Raw genomic sequence first — 12,672 nt, 5'->3', positions numbered from 1 at the left:
AGCATGAAATAGCAGAAATGATGTAAAATATTTCAGATAGTGATTCTGAAATTCTGATATTGATTTTGAAAGATTAACTGAAAGACATTTTCCAAAACTTTGTTCAGAAGAGACTGATAAGAAAATGAGAGGACGATGCTTCGTTTGTTCACATTCCCGGAAAAATCCTCCAAAACGGCAAATGAGTTATTACAAGTGCAAGGAATGTAACGTAGGACTGTGTGTAGATCCCTGTTTTCAAATATTTCATACGAAAAGAGAATTTTAAGTAATATATTTAATTTTCAGATGTATAATGTTAAAAGTCATAAAATGGTGAGTAATTAAAATAAAATGTGTAAAATATGCATTTAAACAAGAAATAAAGTAATTAAAGTATATATATAAAAATATCTATAAAGCACAAGCCGTTTAAATACTCTATAGAGCATTATTAAACAATGCGTTGATACTTCGGAAATTTCATGGATTTAGGCTTAGTAGCAAAAAAGCCCCTGGCTCTGGAGAGACGCTCACGTAAGACACTGCCGGCCTCCGCGATAAGCGCGCGTTTTCGCTACCCGGCTCAAAGGGGTTAATATAAAATATATCACCTTAGTTTTGTGCTTGATGTTATTTTTAAAGGATTTATAAATCCTAAGCTAAATTTGTAATAACAAACAATGTACTCATTCTTTCTTTATAAAACAGAAAACATCCATTATTATATCTTTCATTTTTATCTCTTTGCTAATATGTTTTTACAGTGACTGGCTGTGAAATAAGATAGTCATATATCAACACAAGTTTCATGAGAGACAGCTCTCCTGCACATTTCACCTCCAAAAAAAAAAAACTTAAAATCATTAAAAACGAGATCAACATTTCAGAATCTCCAAATTTACTTTTAATGCCCCTTTGGATTCAATTGCTAGAATTCAATGGGTACTGATGGGTTGTCAGTCTCTCACTTTCAATCTATTTAACTGGCTTATTTTATGTAAATTTAGAACTCTTATTTCATTTTAAGATTTTATGACTTTATCTGTTCAGTATGTTTTGAAAGATTAAATAATTGTTCTTATAAGGAATTTGTCATGATATGAAAAAGTTATTAATTGAATATTAAAAGACTACATATAATCAAGACATGCTGTTTAAAAAAAATAAATAAATATTGCCTGAAGTAACAGCCAAAAGCAGAAAGTATAATTAATGAGAATTAGACATAAAATCATAGCTGCACACTTTTTTAATGAATGAGTAATATATATATCTTTATATATATATAAGCAGCTAAAGTGTGTGTCGCTGATAGTTTATTGTTGCCACTCGGAAATTAACGTTTCTGCAGTTTTTAATTAATATCTCAGCCGATTAAAGTCGTACGAAGATGAGAACGGTATCGATGGATTCGGAGAATTTTTTGAAATCCAAGGATACGCGTCTCGAATTTCAACTCGGCACCGTTCTGTAGATATTCGAGAAAAAAGAATTTTGCACATAACCAAGTCCCTGTAATAGGGAAAACCCAAGAAAGAAAGTGGAAAATGTAGGGAAAATTAGTTTTTAATTAATATCCTGGCTAATTAAAGTTCCAAGAAGACAGGAATTGTCAAAATGGCGTGCCACGGACATGCGGAATCCAACGGAGTGCTTCGCTAAGCCCGGGAGCTGTTTCAGAGGAGATGAAGTTACTTCTCTCCATATATATATGCGGCTTAAGTGTCTGTTTGTCGCTGATAATTTATTGATTGCTTGCGTAACTGTACTAGCCAATGGGATGAAGTTGCCGTTTCAATTGAGGCGTAGACAGTTTCCTGTAAAACTTGGCTTTGCTATGACCATCCATAAGTCTCAGGGCCAAACGCTTAAGTGTTGGCATTTTTTTACCTGAGCCTGCATTTGGACACAGTCAACTTTATATTGCCTGTTCAAGAGTTCGTGAAAGAACGGACGTAAAATTAAAAACAATGGATGGTCCTCTGCAAGGCGAGCTTAAAAATGATGCAAAGATCTACACAAGAAATGTTGTGTACAAAGAGATCTGTGACATGTGAAATAACATTTCATTATTTAAATCACCTTTATTGACTGAGCTAGCGGTGGCTCTTAAGAAATGTACTGCCAGTGGTTTTCCCTTCATTGCCTTCTACTTTAAGCAATTAAGCAAGTAGAAGGGGGAAACCCCATGGGGCAGTAAGTAAAGGGGCATCCTCACCGCCTGCCCTGTGTAACTCAGTTTAAATTAGCTGACACAAATGCACAAATCATTTTAATTACAATTCATAATATCTAGAACAGCGGTCATTTCGTTTGACCACCAGGCTTTCTAGTATATATATATATATATACATATATCATAAAAACATACTATTTATTTTAGGTGTGTATAAAAATACTGTGAATATTAATGAATTCAACCACTATTGTAAAAGAGCTTTAAAAGATAGATAAATTATTCAAAATAATAGAACAGCTTCAAATAAATTTGAAAAACAGAGATTACTTAAAATTAACACCAAAGTAATTTTTATTTTAAAACACAAAAAACAGTGATTTTTTTTTATAATTTAAATAACGCATATTCTGAAAAAATTTTCATTAAAATATAGAAAAACATAAAATATTTGTGTTGAAAATTTTATCATCTCTGAATTATATACTGTCTCTAAATTCTGTATTGTCTCTAAATTAGGTACTGTTAAAAAGAATACAAATCATTTTTGTCCTTTATTTCAAGATATAAGTTATTTTAGCTCCTTTCCTTCCCCAAAGTTGGGTAAATACTTTATAGCAAACAAAAACATAACAATAAAGCTCTCTCACGTATTTATAAATATTTGAATGATTTATATCATTTTATAATACGAAGTATGTGTTTTGCTAAATTTTATATCCAGCTGTTTTAAATGAACCTATGCCAATAAAATTACATTTTGTTATAATTAATTCAGAATATCTTTAATTATAACAAAATCTGAAGTTATTTGTTCATAATTTTGCAGATATAAAAAATTCATTTTAATGGGTCACTTCAGAAAGCAAGATTTAAAATCAATTTTCATGGACAGATATGAAATCTTTTGCATGTGCATCTCATTATGATTTTGAGACAAACACTGGCAATTAATACAAGTTAGCCTAACTTATATAAAATAGATTTTACATGTGCTAAAATCTAGTAATATTACATAACCAAAATTCAACCATAATTAAAATAACCCAAATTTTACAGAAGGAAATATGAAACATTTTATTACCAAGACGTCTGGGTATCCAACCTGGCAACAGTCTCTCACATTCTGCATCCACAAGAATCTCCTTGTCATCAATCACAGTTTTGTCCAATTCCCTCTGTGCTTTAACAGCATCATACTTGTCATAATATTCAACAAAGGCATATCCTCGTGAAAAGCCTGTTATTATATCTCGAACAAGACGGAAGTTTTTTATTTTACCACAACATGAAAACACCTAAAAATATTTTCATCGCATAAGATATAGTACACAAAGTTAAAAATATAATTAATTCACTTATGCTATAACTTACAACTTAATTTTATGAATAAATTAAAATCTCTATGACAAATTTACAAGGATAACAAAATTAAAAAATAAATATATTACATTCATCAAAAAATAAATTTGCCTAATTATAAAAAAGACTTTTTAATGAATCATTTTAAGGTGAATTAATTAAAAAGATTTGTTTAAATTTAGAAGCATTTAAACAGGAAAATCATTTGAACAACCATAAAATATCTATTTTTCATACAAAATCCATATTCTAATGTTGCTAAAAATCATTTCAAATTAGTATTTATCTCAAAGCACTAAATAATTTATACAACCAAATGCCATTTCACAATTTCACATTTCATTCTCAAATATATGCTAAAAGAAAATGGAAATTTCCTCAGAAATACAATATTAAATCTTTCCCATAATCAAAAAATTTTGAAATAACTAATTTATTTTAAAAACAAATTGATTCCAACATTCATGAAAAGTTTAAAATTTCTGTGTGAAACCCAATAATGCCCATTTTAAGAAAGACATTTAAGACTATCAAACAGTTTCTTGACACTTTATTAATTCACCACATCTATTGAATTTTTCAGTATGTTATTATAATCTAAGACTTTGCATGGCAAAATTATATGTTTCTTCTAATTAGCTTAAGATTTTGCCATAACAAAGAATGCAGTTCATTTTTCATGTATGCTTTACACATATTAAAGATTAAGCATAAGAGAGGAAAGTTAAATTATATTGATGACTACTCTATTTTGAAACATTTGCTTCCCTTTTAAAATGAAACTAAAACAAAAATATTCAGTTGTTCTTCATATAACAATAAAATTTAATCCTATAATAGAATAAGATTCAGAAATTAATATTCAACAGGGTTCATACACATTTTTGCACACAGAAATTAAGTACTTTTAAGGACCATTAGTGAAAAATATTAAGGACCTATGAGCAAATGGGAACTGAGTAAATTCAATTCAAATTATTATCTATTCCTGAATTTCACTTTTGTAATACCACCCTAAAAATAAAATAGATCCATAAGTAGGATGCATTATTATAAAACATGACTTAATTAACATAATTATTAATAAGTATGAGAATAAAATAAACTTTATGAAATTTATCAAGTAGCATTAAATATTTTACACTCATAATAGTTGGATATATTTGAAAGGAGATAAGTGACATTTTGTTTACGTTTTACTAACAGTTAGCTTTATGTTGATTTCTTTTTATTTCTCATTTTGTCACATACTTGATCAGTCAAGAGGTTTAGTAAATAGCAGGCAGACTTTATATCAAGTGGCATAGGTTAAAACGAGAAGTAAGATGATAATCCACATGATTCATAACAAAAGACTGGATGTTGGCACCGCTGCTGCTTGCCTAGAGAGAAAGACTTACTGATTAGAACAAACCTGAAAGGCCTGATGTAGGCACTGTTGGCAAGTTTTGAAAGTTGGTCTCTGTCTGACACAGTTAGTGTTGTAGCTTCGTGTAGAGTTCCAGGGGTAATAACCTAGTTAATATAGTACTTTAAGGTTCCGATAAACGACTAAAGAACTAGAGGTGATAAGTTGTTTGCTATTATTTTAAGTCTCACTAGATGCAAAAGAATAAGTTTTACATGAATTTTTACATTTTTGTGTTTTATTTTGGGACCACAGCAGTGATAGCTAGGGTGGGGCAAGGGGGGACATCTGTCCCTGTGCGCAACATCCAGGCGACGCCAAATTGATGTTACGAAATTTTTTAATGAAATGTTTTCCATTCTTGGCACACTGAAAGGGGCGCAAATTCTTCAATTGTGTCCGGGCACTGGAATCCTAGCTATGCCACTGGACCACAATAAGGATAAATGAAATTCAATAACTCACTTTAATATGCAGAGATAATTTTCAAGGGAAAGCATTTAGTTATAAATAATTAAATTTGGTAGTTAGGTAAACTTAGTCATTATGGATTTACATGTTATACATGCACTGTTTGGGTGGGATGAAACAAAACCTAAACAACATGAAGTGTTTTCGGTCGAGGTCAGCAATTTAAAAGGAACGTTCACATGTAGTTTTGAAATTAAAAGAAAATTGAAATGAATTAAAAAAAAAAGGAAATCGAATTTTCTGATCCATTGTGAAAGGAAATTGAAATTAACCTTTTAATCGGAGTAGATGTTATAGGAAAATTATTGATGGGAAATTCTATTGAATTACAGTCAGGGGTAACAACTGTCGAAACGAAACTTGGGTGGACGGTATTTGGAAAACGAAATTCGGTTGAAAAGGATAATATTTTGAAAACATTTTCAATGCATGTCAGGAGAGTTCCTTTGAATGAGTTATGGGAACTCAAAATAATAGGAATATGCACTCCAATCGAAACTGTTAAAATGAAAGAAAGTTTAATTTATCTGAATTTGAGAACAAAATGAAAATTCTTCCAGAAGGAAGATATGAAGTAGAACTTCCGTGGAAATGTGATATGACACATTTAACCGATAATAAAGAATTATCCTGGAAAAGGTATCAAAAGATGATCTATAAACTCAAATGTAGTAAATTTTTCAATGATTATCAAAATGTGTTCAAGGAATGGGAAAGGTTGAATATTATTGAACGCATACCAGAAAACGAACTGAATAATGAATGTCATTATTTGCCACATAAGCCTGTAATCAAATTAGGAAGTGAAACCATGAAAATTCGTCCTGTTTTTGACGCCTCTGCATCTGAGAAAGGGAAACTCTCTTTGAATGAATGTTTGTGTAAACGAATGAATCTTATTGAATTAATACCTGATATTATAGATTGTTTTAGGATGTATCTGATAGGTGTTCGTGCCGATATTGAAAAGGCTTTCTTAACGTTATCCATCGCATCTAAAGATAGAGATGATTTTTCCCCCTACATGCAATGAAGGACAATTAATTTATAGGCATTGCAGAGTTGTGTTTGGAGTTTTTTCGAGCCCTTACTTGTTGAAGGCATCTATAATGCATCTATTAGAGAACTGTCCACGGCAGTATAGTGAAGTTGCTCAAAAATTGAAATCATTATTTTATGTGGATAATTGTTTATCTAGTGTTTTTAGTATTGATGAACAGTTTACTTTTATTGAACATTCCAAATTAATCATGTCAAATGGATGTTTCAACTTGCGCGGCTTTGAAAGCAATGTGGCTGGTACAAATGTTGACAATCATCCAGGGGATACTTCCGTTTTGGAGGTAATTTGGAATTTGGATAATGATACACTGAGGTGCTGCACAAATACAGATACAAAAATCAACAACCTGTGATACAAAAATCACAAAGAGTTGGCAATTGTGCAGACAGTTTTTGATCCTATTGGTTTATTAACGCCAACTACATTGCTTCCGAAACTTGCTGTTGCAAAAAATGTGGAAAGTGAAAATTGCAGGGGATGATGAATTGTCTCCAAATGATGTAAATACATTTTTGAATTGGTTTAAAGAACTTAATGTTTTGAAAGATGTTACTTTGCCTCAATACTTGTTTATTAATGACACGTCTGAACTACATGTATTTGTGGATGCTTGCAAGGGGGCTTATGCAGCGTGCGTCTTTGTCCGATCAGTATTTAATTCTGAAGTAAAATAAATCTTGTACGGGCGAAGTCTAGAGTATCACCTTTGAAACCTTTAAGCAATCCTCGGTTAGAATTAATGGCCTGTTGTATAGATTCTAGACTTGCAAATTCTATTATCAAGGCTCTCAGTTTGCCCGACTTCAACCTATGGTCTGATTCCACCACTGCCCTTTGGTGGATAACAGAGCAAGGAAATTGGTCCGTTTTCGTCAAAAATAGGGTTAAAGAGATTCGAGAGTTGACGCACGGTCATTCATGGAGACATGTCCCAGGGAAACTAAATATTGCCGACTTGTTACCACGCGGATGTTTTGCGAAGCAAGTGCTTCGGTCTAGATGTTGGGAAGGCCCCCTTGTAGTTGCGAGAAGGCCCTGAAAACCGGCCCACTGGTGAGATTATTTGTTTGCATGAAGAAGTAGAATTGGAGAGGAAAAAGATAAAAATAGTGAAGATGCACTCCCTTGCATTCAATCAGTATATCCAATTATGATAAAATGATTAGAATATTTGCATGGATATTTAGATTTGTAAATAATTGTAAACATGGTTCTTAAAAAAAAATTTAATATGTTTGGTTAAAAATTACTATCTGACTGGTAAGAAATCTTATAATTTTATTGAAACGCTCATTGTTGATGATGGTATTCTGAGATTTAAAATGAGTATACTAAATAGAGATGACCATGATTCTTTTCTGTATCCAATACAGTCAAAAGTCGTTAATTCGGACACCCATAATCCGGAATGATTTATAATTCGGACCTCAAAGCTACAAACTTTCTGCGCATGCGCCGCGTTCACGCACAGGCATTTACGAGTGCGCGTAAGACATTTACGGCTGCAAATATGCTTGTGCGCATGCGCGTTTAATGTGTAACGGACGGTATAAGCTAAGCTAAAATTATCTAATTCAGTTAATGTTGCAGATTGCGTTGTTCCTTAATCTTCGAATTGGATCCGGCTTATTATTTTTTGCAGACTGTTAGAGCAATTTTATAAAAGTAAGCTTGAACTTTCGATTATGTCAAATAGAATTTCCGATATATATTTACTAATATGTACAGGATCTACAAAGCGAAAGTATGTTTCGAAATCTGAAATCTGTTTATCAATTTCACGCCACGGCGCACAATGAATTGGAAGTTGATCTGTCAGCACTATCCTTATCTTCAGGGCAGATGTTTTTATTTTATTTGGCTTATAATTCCTTAATAAATGTACTATTTCATCTCGATGTACTCCGTCTTTGATATGATTTAAATCAAGTTCCTCGTCATTGTAATTTGCTTCCGATAGTGAAGAAAGTGACCCAGAGGTTATTGAAAACGAAAAAATTTCGATTGACAAATTAGTCGGTATTCTCAACACAGCAATTATAGGACTTGAACAGCGGAACTTTGTAACTAAACAAGAAATTATGTCTGTTTAATAGAATTAAAGAGAAAGTATTATCACATGAAACGAAGCAACTTAAACAACTTACATTGAAAGAAATGTTTAATAAAGTAAACAAATAAATATTAAGCTTTTTCTTTTTGTAAATTTTGATACCCTTTAGATCATAATTGTTCTTTATTTCATAAATTACGGTTTCATATTTTTAATTTTGTAATTTCTGCATGCCATCTTACCAGATTTAAACTGATGATCTATAATCCGGAAAAATCGATAATCCGGAATCGCTGAAGTCCCGACGAGTCCGGATTAACGACTTTTGACTGTACTTTAACCAGAAAAATGTGATTTCACCAGGTTATTAATCAAAAATGTACATAATAAGAACTGTCATTCTGGTCTTCAAATGATGCAATGTATATTACAAGAAAGATTTCGATAGTCAGAGCTAGAAAGGCCATTAAAAATGTCTTCTTTAACTGTATCATTTGTAAAAGATTTAAAACTAAGGCTATGTCAAGAGAACCGACACCTCTGCCACCAGACTGAGTTACAGATTGTGCGCCACTGGAAATCATAGGGATTGATTTGGCTGGAACCCTGTTTTTAAAAAAATGGAGGAAAGGTGTGGATCGCACTGTTCACGTGCGTTGTGTACCGTGCCATTCACCTTGAACTCGTAAATTCTCTTTCTACTGATGCTTTTCTTCTGGCGCTTCGACGATTTGTTGCTAGGCGCGGACGCCCTAGAATAACCTATAATGGTAATGGGACAAATTTTCGGGGTGCATCTAATGGTTTATCAAAACTAAATTGGCCTAAAGTATTAAAGGAAACGGGAACTGAAAAAATACTCTGGAAATTTATTCCACCTACTGCAGCTTGGTGGGGTGGCTGGTGGGAGAGGTTGGTTAGGTACAGTAAAAGAATTGCTGAAGTGTACTTTAGGTAAATCAGTGCTATCATATGAAGAACTTTATACTATTATTTGTGATTGTGAAACCATAATTAATTACAGACCCTTAACGTATATTTCTGAAGATCCGCAGGAATTAGTCCTGCCATGTTTCTTATCGAGATGAGAAATTCCAAAGTTGAAGATCTTGATGAATTAAATTCGTCAAGTCTTAATAAGAAATTAAAGTGTAGAACTAAATTGTTAAATGATCTGCAACAACACTTTAGAAAAGAACACCTTAGTCAACTGGTTCAAAAGCATAATGAAAAACAATCTCGGGAACTTGTATTTGGAGAAATAGTACTGATAGGGAATGATAACAAAAAATGTTTATTTTGGCCCTTAGCCCAAATTACAGACTTGATCCGTGGACATGATGGAAAGATTTGCATTGTTAAAGTTAAGACCCAGCATGGAACAGTTGTATGACCAATACAACGCATCTTTCCTCTGGAGATACAGGCCAATGACAGAAACATAATTCCTGATAAGAAACTGGGTGCAGAGGAATCTAATTCTAGTGCTGGATGTACGTTAAAAGGGGGAATTGCACCTGATAAAATGGTAATGCAACAAGATTCCTCCTCTGGATGACTTGTAAAAGCTCCAAAAAGACTTGATCTTTTAAATAATGTTTGTTATGAGCTTGAGTCTCAACCTGAGTCTCAAGGGGGGGGAGGATGTTGTGAAATGAACTGAAGTAATAACTAGCGCGAGGCGCTGCTGTTCATGGCATCAGCCTGCGTGCTGAGTGTTTCGAATGTTTTGCTTGTAGACAGAACGAAAGCTAATCTTGTAAGAGTAAGACTGTTTTGATGAAAATAAAAAATGGCTTATTAAGAATTTTTGTCTTTATTCATAATGCACCCAGCATCGGGTGGAGGCAGACCGTAATTGAATTAACTGTTTTGAATATATTTGATTTATATATTTTCTGTGTTCTTTGCAACAACTCTTATTTAAAAAGAACTTAGAACATAAAAGGCATGTTCTGATGCTAACAAAATCAATTACAGCTCATGGTGATGTAATTAAACAAGAACAGTCAAATTCAAACTAAAAATGTGGATTAGTGGTCAAAGACTGTACAGTTTAATTTTAATTTAAACTGGCTCAGTAACTCTATCATATGAGGAAACAGAAATGGGAAATTATAGTAAAGGCTGAAATTATAAGCAACTAGGTAATTTACATGATAATAACTGTACATATCTTTGAAGAAGAATTTTCTTTATGTATTTAGTTTCTTTCTTCAACACATTTCCTTTTCATTTTAGAAATTTTGGATTTAATTAAGGATTTCTGTTATTCTAAAAAACACTAAACACATTGAGAATGTACAGAAAAAGCTGATAATTTTATTTCTTTAGTAATATGAACATTCAGAAGAAATATAAAGTCAAAAGTCTTTAATCTGGACTCGTTGGGACTTCGGCAATTCCGGATTATCGGTTTTTCCGGATTATAGATCATCAGTTTAAATCTGGTAAGATGGCATGCAGAAATTATAAAATTAAAAATATGAAACCATAATTTATAAAATAAAGAGCAATCATGATCTAAAGGGTATCAAAATTTACCAAAAAAAAAAGCTTTATATTTATTTGTTTACTTTATTAAACATTTCTTTCAACACATGCATGCGTAAAGCATACATTACGCATAGTCGAAATTAGAAAATTGCAACCAGAAAACTATTTGATGCGTATTCGTGATATTTATAATGACGAGGAATTTGATTTAAATCATACCAAAGACAGAGTACATCGAGATGAAATACTACATTTAGTAAGGAATTATAAGCCGAATAAAATAAAAACATCTGCCCTAAAGATAAGGATAGTGATGACAGATGTGGCGCGCAATGAACTGCCAGTTCATTGTGCGCCGCGACAAATTAAGGTCTTTTAAGGACCAAAAATTGATTCAAAAAAACCTAAGGACTCTTAAGGACCATACGAAAGGTTAATTAATAAAATATAGATAAAAACATTCTATAACCAGGTAGAAAATGTTGCAAATGATTCCATATTTCTCAGGAATACCATCAATGCTTAAAACAAAGTACTTCAAAAGTTTAAAACAATGGTGTTATTATTTAAGATCAGAAGTATTATTTTACTGGAACAAGTACCATTTTATTCTTCTAAGATTTCCTAGACTTTTTCTTGATAATTCAAATGCACATTTTGAAATTTCAAATAAAAATTCCATATTATTATTCTCACGTAATAAGTATTTTCTATGCACAAGAATTTCAAATAAGGAGTGCAGTCATTCTAGGAAAGCAACTCTTTCCAGTTTTGATTAAAATAAAAATGCAATATTTATTGTATTTACTTTCTTTCCTCTCATATGTATTTTCCCCTAGCTTTAATACAAGATTCTGAAATTTTTTTAAATATTGCTTGTTTAAAAAGCGATCTCCTCTACCTCTTAAAGTGAATTTGTTCACATAGTGATTGTTTTCCTCCTGTTTTGCTCATGGATATTCAGCCAGGGTCTCTTACTGGTGTAAGCTATAATAGTGAAGAGCTTAAAGAAATGGAGATATCTAATGCTCTTGATGGTTCCGAAGATCATTGCGTAAAGGAATTTATTCAAAAGATCATTGCATGAGGGAATTTATTCCGATGATCATTATGTAAGGGAATTTATTCCGAAGATCATTGCATGAGGAAAAATATTTACTCTATTCCTTGAAAATTTTAGAACTTAAAAAGCATTCTATGATGAAAAGTTTGAGAAACACTGCCATAGACAATTCATGCCAGCTACATTTTGCCCTAGAATTGGGGGGGGGAACGCAGAGGCGCGCAATGAATTGGAAGTTGATCTGTCAGCCCTATCCTCACTATCCTTATCTTTAGGGCAGATGTTTTTATTTTATTTGGCTTATAATTCCTTACTAAATGTAGTATTTCATCTCGATGTACTTCGTCTTTTATGTGATTTAAATCAAATTCCTCGTCATTATAATTTGCTTCCGATAGTGAAGAAAGTGACACAGAGGTTATTGAAAACGAAAAAATTTCGATTGATAAATTAGTCGGTATTCTCGACACAGCAATTATAGGACTTGAACAGCGGAACTTTGTAACTGAAGAAGAAATTATGTCTGTTTATAGAATTAAAGAGAAAGTATTATCACATAAAATGAAGCAACTTAAACAACTTACATTGAAAGAAATGT

The 12,672-nt window shown here is 32.2% G+C and overlaps 1 protein-coding gene across 3 annotated transcripts in view; it reads right to left on the bottom strand.

Annotated features, from left to right (window-relative positions):
* Window positions 1-12,672, bottom strand: part of LOC118205547 (U11/U12 small nuclear ribonucleoprotein 35 kDa protein-like) — a 28,306-nt gene that overhangs the window by 2,702 nt on the left and 12,932 nt on the right. For all 3 annotated transcript variants that reach the window (XM_035377830.2, XM_035377831.2, XM_035377832.2), the window contains exon 4: window positions 3,243-3,456. In XM_035377830.2, the coding sequence (XP_035233721.1) occupies window positions 3,243-3,456 (214 nt within the window). The remainder of the gene's footprint in view (window positions 1-3,242; window positions 3,457-12,672) is intronic.

The sequence above is a fragment of the Stegodyphus dumicola genome, chromosome 1 (genome assembly GCF_044657685.1).
Source record: "Stegodyphus dumicola isolate Sdum_Otavi_A_Nest chromosome 1, ASM4465768v1".
NCBI classification, from domain to species: domain Eukaryota; kingdom Metazoa; phylum Arthropoda; class Arachnida; order Araneae; family Eresidae; genus Stegodyphus; species Stegodyphus dumicola.
Note: the sequence above shows the minus strand (reverse complement) of the source record. Positions and strands in the feature narration are given on the sequence as shown.